At 31.2% G+C, this 26,511-nt stretch overlaps 2 protein-coding genes and 1 non-coding gene across 14 annotated transcripts in view; 2 read left to right on the forward strand and 1 right to left on the reverse strand.

Annotated features, from left to right (window-relative positions):
- Positions 1–23,156, forward strand: part of Nrx-1 (neurexin 1) — a 261,548-nt gene extending 238,392 nt beyond the window's left edge. For 5 of the 11 annotated variants that reach the window (XM_035876972.2, XM_035876974.2, XM_035876979.2 and 2 more), the window contains 5 exons: positions 12,636–12,877; positions 13,215–13,338; positions 15,718–15,891; positions 17,132–17,315; positions 17,730–23,156. In XM_035876972.2, coding sequence (XP_035732865.2) covers positions 12,636–12,877; positions 13,215–13,338; positions 15,718–15,891; positions 17,132–17,315; positions 17,730–18,150 — 1,145 coding nt within the window. In that variant the 3' untranslated portion in view covers positions 18,151–23,156. Of the gene's footprint in view, positions 1–12,635; positions 12,878–13,214; positions 13,339–13,655; positions 13,790–15,717; positions 15,892–17,131; positions 17,316–17,729 lie in introns of those variants that run through there. The other 6 variants (XM_035876973.2, XM_035876982.2, XM_035876976.2 and 3 more) reach the window with 5 other exon arrangements.
- The window catches only part of LOC118446380 (uncharacterized), a 33,774-nt gene continuing 20,461 nt past the window's right edge, over positions 13,199–26,511 (reverse strand). The window contains exons 16-17 of one of the 2 annotated variants that reach the window (XR_004839573.2): positions 25,305–25,411; positions 13,199–13,508 (exon numbers count right to left, since the gene is read on the reverse strand). Coding sequence is in view for 1 of the 2 variants with exons in the window: in XM_035876988.2 (XP_035732881.2) it covers positions 13,428–13,508 (81 nt within the window). In the remaining variant the exon portion in view is untranslated. The remainder of the gene's footprint in view (positions 13,509–25,304; positions 25,412–26,511) is intronic. The other variant, XM_035876988.2, reaches the window with a different exon arrangement.
- Positions 13,727–13,832, forward strand: LOC118446400 (U6atac minor spliceosomal RNA). The gene has a single exon (XR_004839581.1). It is a non-coding gene; the product is annotated as a U6atac minor spliceosomal RNA (small nuclear RNA).

Here is a 26,511-nt window from a genome sequence, read left to right on the forward strand (position 1 = left end):
TTCTCTTTCTCATCCTCTTCTTTCTCTCGGCCTTACAAGTCAACTCCGTCCCTTCATGTTTGCCTGTTCTACAGGGTACGCGAGATATCCGCTGAAAAATTGTAGAAACTTCGTCAGAACGTCGATATTATTTTTGACAAAATTACTTCGTATTCAACAATCTTCAAATATACGTATATAAGAGTATATAATATATTATTATATACTCTTATATAGTTATCATTATTATGTTAGTTATCATTAATATCATATTTGTTATATTTATAATTTAATTTGTAATTTCCTTTTTTTTTCTTTTTTTTTTTTTTTTATTTATTTGATGAGATAAGCGAACATAGAATGTTTCAATTGTAAAAGTAAACGTACGATTTTGTTAGAAAAATTAAAGGATACGCGACTCTGAATTCCTTCAGATTCAATAACGTTCCAATATCTATTAAAATCATTTTATTACATAGATATATATATATATATATATATATATATATATATATATATGATTTAATTCATTATTTTTCATTCCGTCGTTTTTCTAATAATACAATACAAAATTGTGCATATATTTTTTACATATGTGATATCAAACCATTTAAGAAACGATTCGATCGTTACAAATGCAACTAAGAATTTATATATATATATATATATATATATTTTTTTTTTTGCAAATGATCAATCATATATCATTATTATTATTATTACTATTATTTATTCATTTATTTATTTTTTAATAATATATAATATATTTTTTTTATTTAAATAATATATTATTTTACATTTTTCTTTATAATTGAACTTACAAAAAAATTCAAACACAATCATTCGATGAAGCTAACTTAACAATAAAAAAAAATTCATAACGTTTTACATTTTCAATGATCCCCAATGATACGCGAAACTTGTATTAATTTATAATTTAACCGTGTCACTCGTAATGAAACTTTCGAAGATTTCATGTTATCCTAAGAACGATGTTTACTCGATTCGTTCCCTTGAGTGGGCACGAAGACACAAATTATGTTAGTCCTTGAATAGTTGAGAAAAACACATGAGAATAATGAAAGGGTGCAGTGAGGCTTTGCGCTTTCCAAGCACGAACGCGTTAACCAAGCGTCACATGATCCCCTATTCTTTGAGAACGTCAAAGTAGTGAGACAGTCTTCAACCCTTTCTCTCCAATATTCATGTGCACAATGAAAACACGCGATGTATCTGTTTCTATCTTCCTTTCAAGCAATGAAAACCGGTTCTTCTTTCTTTCTTATTCTCTCTTTCTCTCTCTCTCTCTCTCTCTCTCTCTCTCTCTCTCTCTCTCTCTCTTTTTCTTTCTTTCTATCTTTTTTTATACGTCGAATCGAACGATAATTAAATAATTGAAATTTCTGATAAACTTTCTTAAATTTTAACATAAACTAGATTTAATGTTGAAATCGAAAAAATAAACTTCTATCACCAATTACTCTAAGAAAAAAAGAAAAATCTTAGGTTCTCTAAAATCTATGAAAAAAGTCAACGTAAAGGTTTACTTTGATAATATACATATAATAAATAAAATAAAAGAATATATATATATATATTTTTAATATCATATATATTAAGTCTATAACTTTTTGATAATAAAAACCTTCATGAATATTGCTCGATTTCGCTTTTTTTTTTTTTTAATATTTAAATACAGACTGCTGCAAAAGTTCTCAGATGATTTGAAAAATTAATTACTCCGTTTTAAAACTTTTTTTTATCATGCCTGTAATCATTTATATAATACTTATAATTAATAATGATAATCTAAGAACGTCGATTGATCAACCTTTCTTTTCGTAATATAAAAACAATGATTAGAAAGAAACATTCGAATATGAAAATAAATATTTATATAAGAAAATTGATTGAAAAGTCATCGTTTTTAATAGTATATCAAAATACAAAAATATATATATATATATATATATATATAAAACTATGTCAAAGTTTACGGTACATTGACTTTAAATGAGTGCATACTACAAACGGCATTCTCGGAATTCAAAGCGGCCATCTGGCGCGACGGTTTTTTTCTTCGACATTCCAATCTCGAGTGTGCGACAGTGCAAGGCCATGTCGAGTTACCCCCACCATAATTCTACTCGGTGACTACTTGAGTCAAGCGTTTTTCGTACGATTTATGTACTTTAAGTAGGTCAGTGACGCGTCAAGTCAATTAAAATTTCTCTCATTATATGGATATGCCAAATAAAAACTATTAAATGTCACCTCTTTTCTTTTTTTCTTCTTTTATTCTTCTTTCTTTTTTTTTTGTTGTTGATCAACAATTATTCACATATCTTTATCCAACGAAACAATCAAAACTTTTAATTTTAACAAAAAGAAAAGAAAAGAAAAGAAAAGAAGCAAATTTATGAAAATTCTTTTCACGTTAAATTCGATTAAAAAGATATATCAGACACACTCCAAAACATTCTAAACTATGAATTAACAATTTATAAAATATATTATATTTATTATATTAAAATTATTTGACATCGAATAATCGTTGATATGATTAAACAAATATTACTATTAAATAGTAATAGCGAAATCTATTAATAAATTTATTAATAAAAGTTCTTTATCATTAGATACAATTCTTATGTGAAGAAGAAGTAAAAAGGGTAGAAAGATGAAGGGGGATGAATCGAGAAAGGAAGTAAAAAGACGAAGAACTTTCTCGTCGCTCATGATCTCTTGGTATCGGAAGCGCCATGCGCCTTCGCCGTTTTCCCACGAGTCCTCCCTTTGTTCTCACGCGTTTATATATCGATCTCGTTGTCGTCTCAGTTGTGCTTATCTCTTTCTCTTTCTTTCTCTCTTTTTTTTTTCTATCACATATATAATAATTAATCAAATATAAGAAGAATTAAGTACATCGAAATATTATATACGTATATACATATGTATATCATACATAGCAATATTAATTTTTAATTATTTCTAATAAATTGTGCAAATTAATATTATTAATTATTACACTATATTACGATTTATCTAAATATAATTCGATTAATAACAAATTTAAAGTTTAAGATAATTATAATATTAATCCGATATAAACGATATTTCCTTTTCTTTTTTTCGTTTCACATCTCTATGACATTTTGTTTAATTTTTTTCGCGACTTCCATATTAAATCTTTTTTCCGCAATGTCGGAGACATCGACTTCTTACGATCGCATGAAGTCCGGCTCACCAAGAGATTCAAATTCTCGCTTTCCTGGAGTCTCTCCCACGGTGCAATCCCGTGGGAACGATTTAATTGGCCTGAGAAGAGTCTCCGCTCCTTCTCCTTCTCCATTTCCTCCTCCTCTTCCTTCTTCTCTTCCTTCTTTTTCTTTTTCTCTTCTACTTCTCGAAGAATATCGTTGGTTGCCTTTATTATCCATCCTGGTGAACCTATCGAAGATCTTTTAACCTCTTGTGTCGAAGATCGTCGGGATTCTCGACCCCTCGAATTCGATAAACCTTCCTCGTAAAACTTGACCCTTATCTTCATTGCATGCTCGCACAACGCATCCCCCTTTCAATCGTTTCTACAATGATCACGATCTAATCCAACAAATATTAATCGATTTTAATCATTTCTACACCATGAAATATAATCAATGATTTTAAATAAGAAATATACACTGTTATTTTTTCATGATATTTTTAATAAATAAAATCTCCCTAAAATGATATTAATTAAGAAAGAATTATTAAATGGTTCCATTTTGTTTTTATATACAATGGAAAAATTTAATCTTCATTTTGAAATAATAAGGAAAGTAAATTTTATACAGCAATTCTTATTGATTAAATAAATAACAAATTTAAATATAGAGAAACCTAATATATTATTAATATTTTAAATAATAATTATTATATATATATATATATATATATATATATATATACACACGTATAAATCATATTTGAACAATTTAAAAAAAATATGAGATATAGAAAATAATTGTTCAGTCTATTACGTCTGAAATTATTTCAATCGTTGAACAAACTTTCATTTTCGTAAATTAACTTTCAACAGAGGCAAAGATACGTTCGACGTTCCTCGAATTTAATCCCTGATCGCGTATAGTATCCCGTCTCAAGATACTTTCTCACGGATTCGATCGTGCTTCTCGAGGACGTTGTTTCTCTTCCCACAGAAAGATAGAAAGAAAGAAAGAAAGAGTGAGTCGGGAACACCAGGAGGCGTGGGATAGTTCGTCCCTGGGGGCAAACGAAGCGATCTGCTTCGGTAGTAGGCGTTCAGAGTAACGAAAGAGTTTCGCGACGAATCCTCCTCCTCCTCCTCCTCCTCCTCCTCCTCCTCCTCCTCCTCCTCCACCCTTCTTTCTCCTCCCCCAACACCCTTCTCACCGTCCTCCTCCACCCTTTTTTGACGCCACAATTGACATCACTCTCTATCCCCTTAATCCTCTTCCTCGTCATGTGACAATACCTCTATGTATAATAAATCTAACCCTTTGAAGTTGATTCATTCTTTTCTCGAATAAAATTAAATACGAAAAAATCTAATACGTTGAATGAATTTTTCGTTAATTTATAAAAAAAAAATAATAATAATAATAAATCAATAATAATAACGTAATTATATAGTGTATTTAAATAAAATTTATTTTGCATATGATGACAATAGAAATATATTTGTACCGAATGACTATGTGACATGTCGTTCAGAAAGTATTTTTATTAAAAAAAAAAAGGAACAAAAATGCGTCAAATTGAAAATAAAAATGACCTTTTTTTCTAGAATAAATGAAAAATAATCGATAGAGTCGATACGTTATATGAATTTTCTCATCAATTTATTAAAAAAAAATAATAATTTGATAAATTGATAATTGTAATATTTGATCGTAATGACAATGAAAAGTACGTAGCCAACTATTTTCATAAAATTCTCACAAAATTCATAAATTTCTATCATAAAAATCGAACGTACGTGCGAATATTAAAAATTAAATGACATTTTCCTACAAACTTTTTAGAGGATAATTTTTTTCAAATTATAAAAGAAGTTCCGCGACTTGTAGTTTTATATTTTAACAAAAAAAAAAAAAAAAAATTAACTGAAAAATTTGAAAGTTTAAATAAAATATCAGCAAAAACTCCTCTATCGATTCTAAAATCAAATGCAACAATTCAAAAATCTTAGAATATTTAAATTGATAATTAAATATTAATTAAAAGAGAACCATCGTAAGGATTGTTACATACACACTTTCATCGATCAATCTTACAATACTAAAATATTTTTAGAATTTATAAGAAAATCAACCAAATATATAACTAGAATTATATATTAATAATCTCTAATATAACAATTCATAGAATTTGATGATTTTTGACATTTTTGAAAAATATATCTCATATATTATTTCATAAATTCTTAATGCAAAGAAGTAGATAAACCACTTTAATTCGCTCATTTTACACGTTCACATGTCTTAAACGAAAATAAAAAAAAAAAAAAAGAAAGAAAAAAACCTTGTCCAGTTTCAAAGAGTAAACGATATCATTCTTACGTGTCACTGTATATATGTGGATATATACAGACAAACACTTAAGTGAGTATATACATCAAGGAGATACCTTCCTACGGGATACGAACACGTTCCCAGGACATTCCCGTGTGAAACATTCTTTCTCTTTTTCCCTCTTCACCTCTTTCTCTCTTTCGCTTTCTTTGATCGTGAGAATCTTCGCGACTTCAGGGGAAACAGATTCCCAGATCGACCAGGAGACCAGACCGTTGATGCTGGTTGATGCATTCCACTGATATCTACCCCTTACGTGTTTTTCCTCTACACTTCTCTCGATCCTACGAATATATTTTCTATTTTTATGCGAGTATGAATCAACGCGAATCTTTCTTACTCTTACCTAAAACTACGGCGTCGAAATCGTAGCAATGATTAAAGAAACGTATCTAATACGAATTAATCATAATACTTTTATATATCTTAAAAATTATTCATAGATATTAATTGATATTAATAATATATTTATTTAAAGCCAAAGAAAAAAAAAATATATATATATATAATAATAGTAATAATTGACAAAAGTAAATTTTTCATCGTTTCTATCAGATAATATCTATCTAACAGATATACGAAATTTTAAGAAAAATGCACGATTAATTTATTTATTCATTCGTAATAACAAAGAAATCCTCGTTATCATTTATAATTATTCGAAATATTTGATCGTAATAAAATAGTTATATATATATATATAGGATAGGATAAAGAAAAGTTCATAAATTCTTTCTTCCTTTTTAAGGGCATATGAGTATATATAGATTCTTTTACTAACGCGTACTCGATAGAAGCCTGTTACATGTAATAGCATTTTCAGCCCTCTGTCCAGCTTTTTCTCACGCTCGGTTCCCACACTCGTTCCCTTAGAACCATAGAGCCTTAGAGCCACCAAAATCTCGATTGTTTTCATACGTAGGAGAGAAGATCCCATGGGAAAGGAAAGATAAGCATTCAACTCGAAATTTTTACTTTCCTTTCTCGTCTATAGAAAAAGAAAGGAAAAAAGAAAAAGAAAAAGAAAAAAAAACGAAAGGAAAGAAATCATTAGCGCGAAGTAACCTAAGACCCAACATCGATTTTATGATCCTCCTTTCGAGTCACCGCCCACGCCGTTCTCTTTTTACTTTCCTTTTTTTCTCTTCCTTTTTTTTTTTTTTCATACCGTGAGAACGTTTCTACGAGAACCGTCCTCTCGATGTTCCGTAAAGGTCCATAGTTCCAAAGATTCTTTCACGTGATTATAAAATTAATATTATCACATCGATTCAAAAAATGTTAATTGCTTTAAATAAAGAAATAAATTATTTTTACAATAGCGATTAGAAATAATTAAATCCTTTCGAATTAAATGAATTAATTTTTTAATCAATTTAAATAAATAATAAATAATATATAATAAAATATAATAGATATAATCTTGCATGTTATTGAAGCTATTAAATTTTTCCAATGATCCTTGGACACACAAAATTTATATGATATCTTGATCCTTACTTTTCATTCATTTCCCACGCATATAAATTATTTATATATCTATATTATAAAAAAAAAAAAAGAAAAAAAAATTAAATAAAAAATAGTGCACGCAGCACACAAATATTATTGTTTATAAATATCATGAAAAATTTACATGTGTATGTAAGTATATGCTGTTAAGTGTGATCCGTCATCAAACGATGTTCGAATTAAACTGATTATTTGATAAAACAAGAAGAACGACATCGAACGATATAACGGAACGACAACACGCATCCTCCTTCTCTCTCTCTTTGTAAACCGCTTTGGTATACGTGTGCACTTGTACATATACTTGAACGAAGAGCTGACATTGCCTGGGAATCATCGATGTTTCCCATACCCAGTGAACGACGAGGACGCGAGTGAAATACGCGACCATTTTTGGTTCCCACAGTCGAAACATTGCGAACTCGAACTATTCCCAAATCTTTGGCTTAGAATCACACATCGAAACTGACACATACGTAACGATTTTATTGATTAAAAAGAAATAAAATTTTCAATGATCCAAAATGATTTTTACAATATATAGACCTCGTACGATCCATATAAGATTTTTGATTTATAATCATTTTTATAATAGGTATAAAATTCATATTATTATATATTAATATATATATATATATATATATATATATATATATATTTATACATATATATATTTATCTAATTAAAATATATATATGTATATAGATCATATCATATGATTTATGTAAAACTTTCACTATAATAACTTTTTTCAATATACGATCAATACTATATAGAGATAATATAATCCAAGCGAAATATTATAACAATCGCATAATTTTTATGAGACTTTCATGATTTAATGATCTATAATAAGTTATTGAATAACTTATTAAAAATAACATTTTTCGATATCTTTGTGAGAATCTAACCGCTCACGCAAAATGGTAATTACGTATACGTACCCATGGTTGGTTATCGCTTCCCTTCGTGAGCGTGAGAAAATTGGTGAAATTTTCATGCGGAACGTTGTCAACGGTAGAGACATACACGTACACATGCTTACTCACTTACTTACCTCTGAATAATGCAAAACTCATACGAACGATTTGCACGTTCAGCATTCTGCGCGTACAACATTCAAATACATCCTTCGTATTTACGATCGATGATGTGTTGGAAGAATGTCACCTTCGGTCGTAAATTATTATTAAATACGACTTGTCTTACGAAATATTATTTTAACGACGACACGTACTTTTTATTTTATGCTCTTTGAAATAGCCATTATGTTAGACGCAATCCACGTGATCAGATTTACATATATATATATATATATATATATATATATATATATTTTTTTTTTTTTTTTTTCATATGATCGATTTATTACAATTTTATATTGGCCCTTTGAAATGAGGATTTTATTAAATGAATCTACGTGATCGTACCCACGTGAACGAATTTACATATATTTTTCATATCATCGATTTCTTATATTGGCGATTGGATTGGATACCTTTACATTGGCTCTTTGAAATAGCAATTTTATTATATCAACTCACGTGACCATACTGGCACGATGAAGTTTATAAATATGTATATATATATATATATATATATATATATATATTTTTTTTTTTCATTTGATCAATTCCTTACATTTTTACATCAACCTTTTGAAATGACCATTTCATTAAGTGAACCAACGTAACCATAGCTACATGATCAAATTTACATATATTTTTCATTTGATTGATTTTTTATATTTCTACATTGGCTCTTTGTAATGGCCATTTTATTAAATGAACCCACGTGACTATACCCACGTGATCATACTCGCGTGATCAACTTTATATATATTTTTCATTTGATCGGTATCCTACATTGGTCTTTTAAAATGGCCATTTTGTTAGATGGATTCACGTGATCATTCTTATCCACGTGATCAGATTTCCAATGAACTGTATCTATTTATCTTTCTCTCCTCTCCGGATTAGGCATCTTCGTCCTCAGCCATCTCCTCGTCTCCTGATCCGTTTTATACGAATACGCCACTTGTCTAAGCAACCGAACGTAGCGCGCCTTAACCTACTTTCGGGTGTTCAACACCTCCCGGTACTCCATACTTTCCTGTCAGTTTACTTATTAATTTAGATTATGTCGTGCAAGAGCTAATTGCTCCGAAACATCGAACGCCTCACTTGAATTTTAAAATCATCTAATTCCTTTGTCATCGACATTTATAAAAACGACCGACAGAATATATACTGTCATCATTGGTAACGCCATATATAATTGAGAGTTCAATTTATTTCATAATATCCGACTGTCCGACGGTTTTATTATTGGTAATTAAAATAACATAAGATATTTAAATTATTGGCGTGAGTAAAAAAATTCTTTATGAAAAAAATATATGTAAAAGTGTGATAAAAAATCTTTCTTTTTAATTAAATATCAAAAGTGGTGTGTGTGTTTCTATATACACATATTGTATATGTATCTGTATATACTCATATCATATATATATAGATATATATATATATATATATATATATATCTATATATATAAATGTATATATAGATATATATATAAATATATATATAAATATATATATAAATATATATATAAATATATATATAGATATATATATATATAAATATATATATAAATATATATATAAATGTAAAAGGAGACCAGAAATTTAATTCGGTACCTACGTACACATCGATACTCACTGAAGAGTCAAACAAGAATTCTCGCTTGGTGTGACGATACATGGAAACATACATATACGTGCACACACACGCATGTACACATGCAAACAGTAGTAGCAGGAGCAGGAGCAGGAGCAGGAGTAGCAACCAACAGCAGACAGACAGCAGACAAACACAGACGTACAAAACTATATTCAAACCCACGCTTTCTACTAGCCGAAATTCTCGAATCGAACCGGGTATCGTGGCATGCTCTTCTGCTCTCCTAGTAAAGTGATACAGTTTATTGGACTTCTTCGGATCGGAATGTGCCGTCAATGACATCCTTATCTCGTTTTCTCGATAGAAAGGGTAGATTGTTCGTTTGCGCGTGCCCAATTTTATATTTCCAGTACGGTTTATGATTCGGCACGTGCGCGCACGTGCCATTTAACAAGCATCATGGCGGACGAAACAGCAGGTTATACGATATACGTATAGGCAGTCGTTAAAAGAAATTTCAGGCCACTGAATACCGACACGTGCGCATGCGCCCGCGCACACGTGCCCAGAAGAGAAGAGACACGATCTACCAGCTGTATTTTTATACTATGCTGATAAACCGACTATGCCTGGTCGACAAGTGCCGAGTCAGAAATTTCAGATCACCGTCATATTCCCAACTAGCTGACTCTTTCTTATTCGTCTTATATAGTATCGAACTCTTCTATATTATTTCCTGTTCAAAATTTCGTACTACTTGTAAATAAAAATTCTTCAATAGAGAAATATAACCTGTGTTAAAAGAATTTTTTTTTTTATAAATCACATACAAAATCGTATTAAATAATATAAAATTATTTACAATTATTACGTTATCCGAATTATCCTGACAATATATACAATTACGAACAAAGTTTATAAAATAATATATAATATTTTGAAAGTTGCATGTATTCCTTTTACAATTTTCTTGATAAAACGTTTAATTCTTATCGAAGGTCTATCTGTCTGTTCGTATTAATCTCGTTATAATATTCTTTCAACAATGAAAATGACGATAATTTCTTTTATGTGTATTACCTTTGTACCGTGTATAAATCTGAAACATAAAAAGGACAATAGACTAACATTTTCAATTAAAAATTCATAAAATAAAATAACAACGAAAAAAAAAAAAAGAAAAAAGAACAAGGAACAAAATAAAATGTGTGTATATATATATATATATATATATATATATATATATATATATATATTCATCTACAAATAAAAGACGAAGTTGTAAAATATTCAAGAAGGTTAAACTAAGCGAGTATCCTGTCTCACGCTTTCGAGCATAAAATAAATCCGATTGGTTGGTTGACCGAAGGCCAACAACAACGAGCGTAGCGTAGCCTAAAACGACATCAACTCGTGTGCCTTCTATTTTCTCCTGCAAGCCTGGTAGCCTTGTCAGCCGGTCCCATTTTTTCTCGCTTCGCCGAAAATTATTATCCTCTCGGGGAATTCAATGGCAATTCATACTTATACTTACTTCTCTCTTATTTGTTTCTCCTTATCCTCCTCCTCATTCTCTTTATTCTCTACCTCCACGTTTTCTCTTTCCTCCTTCTTCTTCTTCTTCTTCTTCTTCCTTTACTCTTCTTCTCTCCTCTCTCTCTCTCTCTCTCTTCTTATTTTTCTTCTTTACCAAAAATATACCACGTCAAATTGTTGCTTTCCTATTACCCCGTGGCATTTAACTCGCCCATGGCATGTCACCATTGCCTGTTGTCCGAACCTACCCGTTTTTATGCGCTTCGTTATATTTGTGTATATATATAAAACACATGACACACATATATATACATCGTGTAGATATATATATACACATATATATATATATATACATCGTGTAGATATATATATACACATATATATATATATATACATCGTGTAGATATATATATACACATATATATATATACTCTTCTTCTTCGGACCCAGAACGACAGCCAACTCGTTCCTAGTCGCCTAATCGAAAAATAGCCTCATTATCGATCTTTCTCGATCGAGAGATCTCCCTGTATATATCGATCCTGATCGAACGATCTAACGAGTTCACTTCGAGTCACTCGATCTCCATCTGGTATCTTGTATTTTAACAGTAAACAATAACGAACGTGACTTTCTTTTCCCTCTTTTGGATTTTCTTTATCTTCTTTTTTACATCTTGCGATAAGATTATAAACATGCAAGGTAATAATTACATTAAAAATATTTCTAATAACATTCTTCATGAATTGTTTGATAAACCAACAAGTAATGTAGATCTCTTGTTATACCGAGTACGAAAGGGTCGAATCAGGAGAAAGAGAAAGAGAAAGAGAAAGAGAGAGTGAGTAAGAGGGAGAACGAGAGGGAGAGGGAGAGACAGCCCTAAGTAATTCCTTACCCTTTATACCCGCCTGTTCACAAAACCAACCAAATTTAGACCTTACAAAGGGCTAAGGGCTCCTTCGGGTCATTACATGCATAGGACGAAGGAAGAGAAACAAGTACTTAACCTATAACATCGTATATACATATGTACATGCGAGGACAAGGGCCAAATCGACTGGTCAATAAAGAGACTCGCATCACATCCAGCTCTTCATGCTCGCCTAATCAACGGTCAAACGAATAATTTGTAGAGTACTACAGCGAATCACCACTTGTTAAATCAATGATATTCCCTCTCTATGTGATCGGACTGTCCATGGTTACCATCGATAAAAGAAGGGGGAAAAAAAGGAAAAAAAAGAAAAAAAAAATCCAAAAATCATGTTTCATCCATAAAGATGTCATCGCAACAACTATAGCCTTATTTTCTTTTATCTCTTACAGGCTATCAGCACTCAGTATTCAATAGCCAATCGACCATACAAGTAGGTGGCAGATGGAATCGAAGCAAGGGAAGGGTCGAAAGACCATTTTTAGGAGTAATCGCTGGCCTTGTCGTCAATGGTGCAAGAATCTTGGAATTGGCTGCTGCCAAGGACAGTCGAGTTACTACAAGAGGAGACGTTCAACTTTTACCAGCTGGAAGTCTTCTTGATAGAGCTGCTCCATTGCAACGCATGCAGCAGGTAAATTAATCGATACACTCGATATACTTTTTATATCTGACAATGAGCGTCAATTTTTCGATGATTTATATAGACATATATATATATATATATATATATATATATATATATATGTATATATATGTATATATATGTATATGCTTTTTGTATCTGAATATTCATTCTTCATGGGCGTTATGTGTATGTATGTATGTATGTATACATATAATATGTACATAATATGTACGTCGTTCGAAATGAAAATGTTAATAAGAAAATGAACGAATTCACAAAAATATCTCTATACCATTTATATTTAGTTTCACAAAATGTATTCGTGAATTTTTCCGTATCTTAGACTCCAGCATCCGGCTTCCCAGGGGTGATGGACGATCTAATCTTCTCCGGTGCCGGAAGTGGATGTGCCGGCGACGACGAAGACGAAGAATGCACTCCCATTTACGAGCCTGGTTCCGGTAAGTGTAAGTAAACATTTCATCGTGGGTGTAAGTAATTTCCTTCGTCTCTCTCTGTCTCTGTCTCTCTCTCTCTTTCTCTCTCTCTCTCTTTTCTATTCTATCCGTCCGGGGTCGATGTACTGTTGGTAGTTCGTCCGCCCAACGCCAGATGGCATCATTACATCTCGTCGTATCTTTAATTTAACAATAAAATTGTTCATATGTAACGATGTTGCTTGAAAATTTATGAAATATCATAGATTTGACTATATGACTTTTATTTGGATGATAATTATTATATCTTTTTGTATTTTTAATGCATGTTTTTGTAAATTAATCAGTAACAGCTCTCTCGCAAGTACTCGTGCAATGGCCGATTACTATATAAGCTCGTGGTTAAACTTAACCATTTGTGTAGTATGAAAGGAGAGACGTTTAGCACTCCCCTAGACAAGGATGGAACACATATAAATTGGTAAGGCACTGTCGCCTATGGCGGCTCTTACCATATTTTTTTTTTTTTATTTCTTTTTCTCGTACAATAAATTATGCATATGGACATATAAGGAATAATATATAATGGTCATGTGTAAGAAACGAATAAAACGTTCTAAAATTCAAATATTAACGCGTTTATTGACGAAATAATATTATCTATAAAATATTAATATTAATATCTATAAGATTCAGATAATCTATCTGATATCTATAAGATATCAGATAAAAATTTATCTAATATTATATCATTAATTATTTTATTAGACTTTTTTAAATAAAAGATACGAGATAATTTATTGTTATAATTTTTATATATTATACTTTGTCCTTACTAGATAATAGTTTCATAAATTTTTAAATGTCATAAAAAAAAAAAAGAAACGTTTTAATCAAAATCTCTAAAATTTTGCGTGCCGATCAACAACGATCAACGCGATACTGAACGTATTAATAAATTAATAATTTTTCATTTATTTATCATTTGCATGACGTAAAAACTTTTTTTTCACTTTCTTCTTGATTTTTTTGAATATTAAAAATTCTTTGTCCTCAAATATAAAACAGGAATGAATGTTATTTAATCTGCACATTATTTAGCTAAAAATATTCTCTCGAACCGACCAGAAAAAGCTAATAAAATTCAATATATTCGCTTTGATAAAATTTCCGGCTCACGGTATAGATAATGAAAAAAATAATATACCTATATATATATATATATATATATGAAAGCTGTATACATTCTACGTCGGTCCATAATATAAATATTTAAATAACCCTTCGAAGTATTTTTAATAATATAGTTGTTGACGATATTTCCATAATACATCATAAGCGAACGATGAGAAAATATTCTTTCATATATTTTTATATTTGAAATATTTCGTACGTGTCTCTTTAGATTTGTTGGCAACAGTCCATGATTAGTTCAACAGACTACGGATCGATACCTATGACCGCTTTCGATCTCGTCTCGAATGGGCAAAGTTCCAAGCTAAGAATGAAGCTAACATTAACACTCACATAATGACAATTTACGTCGTTCTACTTTTTCATCTCAATTTTTCATTTCCACATAACAAAGATTTGCGAATATTGAAAAAACAAAGTATACACACACACATACATACATCCATATATATATATAGATCAATAAAAATTATGAAAATAAAAGAAGAAAATATAGAAATATTTTATAAAAATAATATAACTTTTTTTTATAAACTACTGTGTGTGTGTGTGTGTGTGTGTGTGTGTGTATGTATGTATGTATGTATATAATAGAGAATAATACAGTTCTCATATAACAATTATCCATTTAAATGTAAATATCCTTGCATATTTTCTCATGGAAGATTAAAAAAGTATTATTACACAAATACAAGATATAATACATCTTTGCATTTTTTTATTTTTTTGTTTTTTTATTTTTTTATTTTTTTATTTTTTTTTATTTTTTTAATTGAATCTGTCAGTATCTGTTCCAAATGTAAACGCATGTCTACAATATTTTTATATGCATGTTTCATGTTCCGAAATATACGTATATCTAACTACACGTAAAATTTGGAGAAACAAGTAGACATTCACATGTCATGGATTGTAAGTTGTCGTCAACATTATGGAAATGCGAGGACATTTCTCATTAACGCTATCGTGCGTTTAAACGTCAACATCAGAGAATACGTTCGGTATTGTCGTCACGTCCATAGTTAATTTTCACGTCATATTATGCTCGTATTCGTGTCCGAAACGGAATGATCTAGGAAACCGCGGATGCATGACACGGATACGTGTCATTTTCACGCGCACAAACAAACAATTTTTATTAAACGTTTGCCATCTTCAAGATAAAATTTAATAATAATGAGATATATAGAATATTAATAATTATAATTTTTACAGATGATTTGATAACGCCGGTCTACGTGGCACCTACAAGGCTACCAACAACTTTGAGACCAAAACATACCGAAAATATTCAAGAACGACCGTCGTGCGACGACGAAGAAGAAGATTGCGAGGAAGGTTCGGGAGAACCTGGAACAACTGAGGAAATAGTCGTCACATCTTCTACCGGTCCGTGTTCTCCAAAGAAATTAAAAAAATATTCTTGTTTTATTTTCCATCTCCCACGCCAATGCTTATCGATCCTTCCGTCTACTCATTTACTTTCCGACTACGCATTTTACGTTTTATTCGCGAGTAAAGTATTTCCATATCCTTACGAGTAGTAAATATTATTTATATATTTTTTTCTTATCTTTCAGTTATATATAGATACATAGAATGAAACTGTAAAGAGAAACTTTGATCAATATATATATAACAAATTCACATATTTATATCGAAATAATATTTTTCAAAATTTCTTTCTACACATACATATGCTAAATAAGATATTTAATATTAGATTAATCTTTTATAATGTCATGTAATTTTGAAGTTACACTCATAATATATATGCATATATATGTCTTATTTAATTTATTTACTAAAAACTTAATTATCATCTATCTAACTATACCTAAAAAAGCTAATGTATGCTATATCTTATATAAATATATTTATATTGTTATAAGTTATATTGCACAATTTAACATTACATTATTTTTATTCAAACGCGAACAAAAAGTAAGTTATAGACATTTTGAATCTACGTACAAAAATTACTCCCGTTTCGTTTGTTCGTGCCATTACATAAATGATTAGTCAAATCATGTTGAATTTCTAATATTAGAATATTAAGGTTAAGGATAAGATAAGCGAATGATCGATCAGAGCTTCTGAAAGAGAAAATACTCTCGTATGGAAATACTTCTACTTGGTGACGCTCGTTCTCTCTCTCTCGCTCGTTCTCTCTCTCTCTCTCTCTCTCTCTCTCTCACTCTCAGTTTGCATATCCCTAAGCCGTATGCGGTGAAAGCTCCGCCAATCCGGTCGCCACAAGCTTGGTTGACCGTCGCAAGCACAGTGGAGCAGCCCCTTCGATAAGAGAGACACCGAAGGGCTACTTCTTTCAGTCTTCATCGTCTACATCGTTGCGCGATATCCTCGGGCTTTCTCTTTGACTTCTAAAGAGATATATAGACATGCACATACACATGCACACAACCTTACAATATACATATACAAACTCACGCATTCTTTTTCTCTCTTTAATTGAAAATGATCGTGAGTGATCAGTGAGTGATCAGCTCGAGGGCATTGAACAAATTAGACAAAAAAGAAAAAAAAGGAAAGATAAAGAAAAAAAAAAAGAGAGAGAAAACCTAACGGTCTCGTTTTAATCCCCTTCTTTCTCTTTTCTCGCCGACAGCAGACACGAGCAGCCCAGTAACATATACGACGTCGCGAGAGTACTCGACAAGTCACAGCAGCACTCAGCACAGCCCAACGATATCGTCGTCATCTTTATCGTCATCGACGTCGACGCGGGAATTCGTCACAGTTTCTGTGCAATACAATGCTTCAACGATCGACACAGAAACCAGCCATAGCAGGTAAGTGTTGATCATGAAATGCAAAAAAAAAAGAGGAAAAAAAATAAGGAGAAGAAAGGTCGATTACTTTTAAATCAGGATAAAACGTTTTACGTATATACGAGGACACCGTTACTGATAGGTATTTTTGTAAAAACGTACAGTCCATTTTTAATATACTATATAGCGTATGTCCTATATACGTAATATATCTAATTTCCTATATACAAAAAAGGTACAGCCCAAAAAAAGAATTGTTTATCAAACAGATAAAGTGTACTTTCAATCAATCGATCAAATCAAATCAATTAATTTCTCGTTGATATAAAAAATCGTCTAACTAATCTAAAAAAACATTTACATATATATGCATATATGTATTAATATATATATATATATTTTTTTTTTCTTTTTTCCTTTTTTTCGAATACGCAGTAGTAGCGTTGTGACGCACCGATCGACGACTGTGACAACCCAAACGAGCACTACAGAGATGACGGACCCACCCCCACCACCTCCACCGCCAATTTATCCACCGATGCCAACCCCACCGAAAAACAGTAACAAGAACAAGAGGATAACATCCGAAACTGCAGAAAATGTGGCACTGATAATTGGTATTATAGCGGGTGCGCTCATCGCAATAGTACTCATCATCCTGATAATCTTAAAGTTTAAGAATCGACCGGAAACCAGTTGCACGGTGGACGAGACTAGAAGATTCTGTCAGGATCCGAACGCAGCTCTCCTTGGAGCTACTGGTTCTGGACAGCCATTTAACGGTGCTCTTAAAAATGGCGCGAACGGCACAAATAAAAAACGAGAACTCATAGACATCAAGGAGTGGTACGTGTAGGCCTAGCCAATTAAAAACGTGCATCCTTCGAACTGGACTGATAGTAGAAGAGAAAATGAGAAAAATAAAGAAAGATATAATGAGGGAGACAGAAATAGAAAGAAGTAAAGAAAGGGAGAGAAAGAGAGAGAGAGAGAAAGAGAAAGTATCTATCTTCCTCGTCTTACGCCCGACCACCGCACAAAAGCAAAATCGTTTTATCGTACCAGAAAGCGACGGTGGGTGGGACGTAGAAGAGAAAACCACGAAACATCGCATCTATGTATTCGCGGTAACGAGTTTCGATACTTTTTCGATACAACCGAGATCGTCAGAATTCGTGTGTGCCCTTTACAAATCGCGCCACGATCTCGCGATCCTAACGCATAGATAGTTAAGTTTTCTCGAAAGAAAGACCTTTCGTTTATTGTTAAACGTAGTTTTGAGAGATTAAACGATATACATTTGCGGCGTGCTATTCAAAGACAGTCGTAAACTTAGGCAATGACGAAAGTATCATATACGAATGATAGAGAGTGATGGTAATGATGATGGCAATGATAATGATGATGATGATGATGGTGATGATGATGATGATGATGATGATGATGATGATGATCCTACATAGCGATTAAAACTACATTTATTGTTGTATAGAAAAAAAAATATATATATATATTATATATATATATAATATATATATATACATATATGTATATGATATTTACCGGTTACGTTATGCGTGCAAATTGTTTGTTAAATTATAGATTTTATTAATAAAAGAAAAAAGAGAGAGAGAGAGAGAGAGAGAGAGAGAGAGAGAGAAAGAGAGAGAGAAAGAGAGAGAGAGAAAAAAGAAAGAAAGAGAAAAGCGCGTTGTGTCTATATGAGTAGGCGTAAACGCGATCAGCTTCCGGTATCGATCGTGCGAGTGAACGCATCGATCCCGAAGGAAAATAATTGATCGTAGGTTATAGGACGGGGAAGTTAATTAAAAGAAGAAAGTTAAGCTGTGAGAACGATACGGTAGATATTCAAAAAAAAAAAAGAAAAAAAAAGAAGAACGACTCTCTCTCTGTGTTTCTCTTCGAGCATCTGCTCCGTCGAATCGTTGAAGGACATACTCGATTATTATTATATAATACACGATCGTGATTCTTATTAGAACGAACTTAAAGTGTGACCAGAATTTCGATGGGACAGCGATGGAGAAGCGCCTGCACGTTTTATACACACATTGTTACACAGAAACACAAACATACACACACGCAAGCATGCACGCACATTGTGCGCATAACATAGGACACATTTATACATACATACATACATATAAATATATTTTTTCATAAGAACCAATCTAACGAATCTGGTCGGTACAGCTCGAGCTCGAATATCTACGTGGAAATCGTTCCATCTTTCTTTTCTTCTCGAAATAATAAATAGAAGATATGAAAAGGAAATGAAAAAAAAGAAAAAAAAAAGAAAGAAAGAAAAAGAAATAAAATAAACAAATAGTACTACGCACTGTACGTAAGTACATATATAGGTACGGGTAAATACATATATACGTATGTACATTGATCTCGTACGATCGATCATTTGTAATTCTGAAGTGAACAGGAATCGTCATAAAACTTCCTTCGAGATAGTGTGGTGCGTGTTATCGAAATCGAACTCGGATCCTCGCAACGATCGTAAAAGAGAGAGAAAGAGAGAGAGAGAGAGAGAGAGAGAGAGAGAGAGAGAGAATGAATGATCGTGAAATGGTGAACGTTTATCAATAAGAAACGAATAAGTATTTACGCGTTGTAAGATCTTCCATAAAGATGTATGAAAAATTAGAAGAGAGAAAGAGAAAGAGAAGAGGAAGAGAAAAAGAGAGGAAGAATAAAAGAAAAAGAAAAAAGATAGATAGAGAGAGAGAGAGAGAGAGTAAAGGAATCGCGTAAATTTTCGCGTAAAGATAATAAAGGAGATAGAAAGAATGAATAAAGAAGAAGATTCATTGAAAGCAATATGTATGCATGTATAATGAAGGAACTAAATTACGACAAGACGGATTACGACAAGATTATAAGTATCTCGCGTGTAAAAGAGAGACGAACAAGAAAAAAAAAACGAAAGTAAATGAAGAGTTGGTAAGATGACTCTCTTTTCCTAAAAGTCGGATGAGAAAAAAGATAAAAAAAAAAGTAAAAGAAAGAAAGAAAAAAGGAAAAAGAAAAAAGACGATACTATTAATTAGTGTAGTGGCATTGTAATTGAAAGGAAGACGAATGAGAGAATGAGCGCGTGAGAACGAGAGGCATGCTCGACGATGATTCATCGAAATCGTTCAGGTATAAAAAAAGAAAAAAAGAAGAAAAAAAAAATGAAAAAAGAATAAGATAGAATGAAGACAAAATAATAAAGAAAAAAAAAAAAATTAAAAAAAAAAAAGATGAATAAAACTAAAAAAATTAAAAAAAACACGTCCGATTGTCATAGAAGCAAACAAACAAATACAAAAGAGAAAATGAAAGAAAGAGAGAAAAGGAGAACAGCCCTTCGCGTTTTAAGTGCGCGCATTCACGCTATCTCGATCCCAAGGATAATAATGATTTTGATTATTTATTTTATTTTTTTTTTCTTCTTTTTTTTTTTCTTTTTTTTATTCATCGCTCGGTATTTCAAACTAACTATCTCTCTCGTCTAATGACTTCTCTTCGCGTCCTTCCACGCTCGTTAAAAAAGAATTTTTGTCATAATAAAATTGAATATTTTCTTGAACTAGACGAGGAATATTCGTGCGTACCCGCGTAATATCGTATCGTCGCTGTGTGTTTGTTAAATATCCTTTTAAAGTAACGAGTATATAAAATATGATATATACGGTATACATGTATTTTGTCGGAGGAAAGTATAGTAAGGAAAAATATTTAAAAACACAAAAAAAAAAAACAAAAAAAAAAGACAAAAACCATATAGTCCCTGTATTCTTACAGTGCGCTTAATGTAAGAAAAAATACGTATAATTGCGCGCACGAACGCGCTTATTTGCAATAAAAAAAAAAATGTTTCAAAAAAGAGAGAGAGAAAGAGAGAAAGAGAGAGAGAGAGAGGAGGAGAGAGAAAGAAAAAAAGAGAAACAGATAAAGCACGCGTCGTCTTACATATTAGGATACGCATCAAGCGTATTTGTGTATGTCTATATATGTATATATATGCGTGGGTACGTATGTTGGTATATATTTATGTATATATACATACGCACACACGCGAACTCGAAACATGTATAATATTCCTACGAAAGAAGGAAAGAAAGAAAGTAAAGAAAAGTATTGAGAAAAAGTGCACGCACGAATAATCGCATTCGTTAAAATATTATTATTACAAATATATCGTTTGTCCTATCGATCGTCTTTATCTATTATTTGTTCGAAAAAGAAAGTGTGGAAGGGACGTGTTAGCACGAAAACTCGAAATCTTTTTATCTTGACACGCGAAACCTTTGAAACTACTACTATTTGCGTCTCTAACGCACAGAAGCTTGAATTCGCGTTCGGCCGACTCGTATTAAAAGCCCATAGACCGTGGATCGAATGAAACTAATTGCAATCAGGCTTATCTCATCCCTCAATGTATATTTCAACAACGATGGTGGCTTCTCGCGCTTTGAAGAAAACAAAAAAAAAAAAAAAAAAAAAAGAAAAAAAAGCAAGAAAAAAATAGAAAGAAAAGAAAAGAAAAGAAAAGAAAAAAAGAAAAAAGAACAGAAAAGAAAGAGCACAATAATAATAATAATAATAATAATAATAATAATAATAATAATAATAATAATAATAATAATAATAATAATAATAAAAATCGGCGAGCTTTTATCATCGAGTTTCGCCGTACTCGTGTCGCATGTTTTTGCCGCCCCTGACTTTTTCTCCAACCAACCACCCCCAACCCCTCCATCTTCGCGGATCGTTCGATCCGAAGCTATAAAAGTAAAAAAAGCGAATCGATGTCGATTTCTTAGAATTACATTCGATTTTAATCTCGAACGGGCAGTCTTAACGATATATCGTCGTCCCTCCGTAGAGCCGACGGAATTGCGCGAAGACATATGTATGTATTTTAATTGTTTATTTATTTACCTATTTATTTATTTATTTATTTATTTATTTATTTATTTATTTATTTATTTAAAAAAATGTTCTTTCTTTTGCTCCCTCTTTCCTTTGGGAGAGTCAAAGAATGAAAAAAGATCATCATCGATATTTTATTTTTATTATCTTATTCGGCGCTCGTACGCCACTGCCGCGTACGCTGATTTTTCTTAGAATTAGTAAATTTCAGAAAAAAATTAAACGATTCGCGATAAAAGTTACATATTGTTATCACTGCCCTCTGACTCTCTATTTGCATATCCTTCGATGTACCGACAACTATTACGACGTTTATACTAATGCAATTGTAACTTCTATAAGAGTATCTACCGAGCAAGGTGTTATCCTACTAAATAACTTAACGCATTAAATTACGATTTAAGAGTTTGGCAAATCGATACCTTTCACCCTTTCGTCTCACGTCGATATCGTCTGATAAACAAAATGGCGTAATATTATTAGTCGACAGGATGAAAGGAGGAAAGGAGAAAGGATATTGACGACGTATACGGAGTCGAGGATCCGAAAAGTAAGCGTAACACTCGACGCTCACGCGGCTCCGCCTATTCTCTCTTAAATTAGGTAGACAGGAATTATATTTTACATTGTACAGTTGATCGTGCGTACGAGTGCACTAATATTAGATAGAGAAAGAGCATGTGCTTCGCGCTGGGACGAGAGGAGCCGAGAGAGAAAAATAAAGAGAGAGAGAGAGAGAGAGAGAGAGAGAGAGAGAGAGAGAGAAAGAGAGTGTGTATATGCATGAATGAGAGAGAGCGAGAGAGAAAGAGAGACGCCGTTCGATCGCGCATATTTTTGTTGTCGGCTGACTCGTGACAATTTTTACACGCCTATACATATATATAACATTATACATATATATATATATATATATATGGTATGTATGTGTATAGTAGCACTCGAGTGTGTAAAGACTGGAGGGAAAAAGGGTATATATTATATGCTGTGTAATTCTTTCGCGATCGTTCGAGCGATCGAACGTGTTTATTCATCGTATGTAAACCGCTCTAGTCAGCCTCTTTATCATTTCATGAATTAAATACGGATATAAATAATGTAATACGACGTAGGCGTATGATGCATTTAGATTTTTTACACGTCAAGGCGAAGCCTACTGTGCCGTTTCGTTAGAAATTCGATTTTTAAGCAGCAAAACATCTTACCAACCGATATCCTCTATCCCCCTATCCTCTATTCTCCTCCCCATCCGCCTGGTCACTCACCTCGTCGCCATGAATAACTTTTGGCAATTCATTATTAGGCGCGTCGAACGTACGTAAGTACGTTACGTAAATACGCGCGTATTTAATTTACTTACTATACACAAGCACACAAATACACATACATACATATTACACATATTCACACTCAGTTAAACCATTCATCACCATTTTTCTCTTTTTTCGCCCCCGCGATTTATCTTTTACAGTGAACGACTGGATAAAGCGAATAGATTTTCACGTCATACGCAAGAAAACACACGTCGCACCGTAGTGCGCGCACATACGCGTTACAAAATTTCTCAAAAATGGAGACATGTAAATAAATAGAGATAATGCCGTAACTACGAAAATTATATGAATAAAGTATTGAAAAATATGTGAGCTCGTGTTTGTGTCGTTGATTTTTTGTTTATTTCATTCAATCCCAATATATGTCAGGTGTATCTCAGAAATATTTGTACCGAAGGTAAGTCACAAATTTTTCATTCTTTTCTTTTCTAAAGTTCAATTAAATTCATAATTTTATTTTTATAAAATCAATATCTATATTAAAGTCATAGCTACGAATAGCATACTTATTAATACTTTGCATCTTGGCATTTATTACGCGAACGGTCAGTGTAACCATATAAAAAAAAAAAAAAAATAATACTTATACGAATGAATCATAAGTTTATGTTGATTTAATTGCAAATATTACCAAAATTTTAATCGCGAAACATGGACGAATTAAAAGTATTTAATATAATAATGGACGTATTTAAAGTAACAGATGAAGGATGCTTCAAATTCGCGATTTTTATTTTAGTTAAACGATACAACGTTCGATTCATTATTACGTGTACAATTATATTAATAATCTGAAAAAAAAAAGAAGAACAAAATTATTAATATTATTCTTATAATGAAAAATTGTTTGAATTATTAAGGAAATGTTTAAATAAGAAACTTTTTTACTTCTATAATATTAAATTTCCTGTAATATTAAATTAATAGTGATAAAGTTGGAATAAAAATGTTCATTAATAAAATACATAATTAAAACGAAATCAATCGACATTTTTTGTATGTAAAGAACTTTCTTTACTCGTCGAAATACTGTATAAAAATAAAGATCTCTTTTCTGACCTTGAGAGATTTCGATTGTTTTTGTTTTATTCTCGGCCGGAGAATTTCTGGAAAATACACAAACATTAATGCGTATCTCTATATCGAATGTTACTTATCTCTTTCTCTATTAAACATTGCTCCACGTTATTAAAAAGAGACAAACTTATCTAACTCATAGGAAGAGAAAATCGTATTACAAAATCCGCGTATTTAATACTACGTTAGTCTAGCTCTTCGAATTCTTGGAAATGTAAAATAATCAATAATGTAAATGATCATATTAAACAGGATAAGATTAAAAGTACATCTCTCCGTATATGTGTACGGAATATTCATAGATATATATATATATATATATATATATATATATATATGAATACATATGAAAATTAAATATAATATAAGGTATCGATCAATCACAATTATAAATACAAAATTATTGATTAAAACATTTTGAAAGCGAGAAAAATATCGATATTATGAAAATAAAGCTAAAAACTAGAAGAAAAATTACGATACAATTGTTCCCCGGGGTAATCTACGAAGGCGATTTTATTTTCGTGAATATCTTTCGCACGGCTATGACGTGTCAACTTACCAACGCGGCCTCTTGAAAATTATGGTTTAAGTTATCGATTGATATATTGGAAATAAATCTATGTTAGAAAAAAAATATGCTAATTACTTGTAATTATGCGGAGCGACGAAACACTGTGCACTTGTAACTATGTCCAAGATGGCGAGGAACCACCAACAAGGAAGACAACTGGACCCCGTAGTTCAAGTACATCGCTAATCAAATTAAATATTAATTATCTCAATTAAAAATAATAAAGAATATAATAAAAGTACGTAAATAATATGATATGAATGATAAATGTAATTGATTCGTATTTCAAACATAGATAATAATTTTCTAATGAAATAATTATATTTTCTAGAGATACAGAAATGTTAAATATATACACACTTGAATCACGTATGCATAGATGATCTCTATGTTTTATATATTATGCGCGGAATAATGAATAATTATTAAATTGAAATAATTCGATAAATATAGATATTTAAATTTAATATATATATACGAGTACATATTTATTGTAAGCGTTTGGAAAAAAATAATAGTCGAATTTTTATTTATGCATATCGAATGATTATATCATTTATGATCGAAGTAATAAATCAATAATAATTGTATATAATCGAAAATGCTCGACTATCGAAAAGAAAGAAACGAAGAAGATACATATGTAAGTATATAGAGAATTAATACGAAAGTTAAGCGAAATCAGACGACGAAAGAAAAAAGTAAGAAAAAACTCTCGGATATTTTTGTATATATGAAACAATAGAATTATTTCATATTTTTATTATTAAAGTTGAGTAATAAATTTTTGGATTTTCCTTTCCAAAGGTTTAATTAAAATCATAATTTTATTTTTATAAAATCAAATTTTACGTTAAAGTCAAGTCACAAATTATTCACTTTTTTCTTTTCTTTAAAATTAAATTAAATGAAATTTATACTTTCATCTTTCATAACTAATATATTTCATATTTCAAAAAAAATTCAGTTCTAATAAAATCATAATAACGAAATATGTGATATGGCAATTGTAGAGATCACTGAAACTGCACTGAATAAAGGTGCACATGGAATTGAAACGAGCACATCAAAATATATATGTGCCAAGTTCTCCCTTTCGAGATTTAGGATCAAGATTAGGATCGAGAATCTTTCATTTTTTCTCTTTTAAATTTAAATTAAATTAAATTCAAAATTTTCTTTTTCATAAGTAGTCTATAATTATATATATATATATATATATATATATATATATATATACACGCATACACACACACACACTTTCTTTCCTTATTTCTTTTCT

This window comes from Vespa mandarinia, chromosome 10, assembly GCF_050613455.1.
Source record: "Vespa mandarinia isolate Hongniang chromosome 10, ASM5061345v1, whole genome shotgun sequence".
NCBI lineage: Eukaryota > Metazoa > Arthropoda > Insecta > Hymenoptera > Vespidae > Vespa > Vespa mandarinia.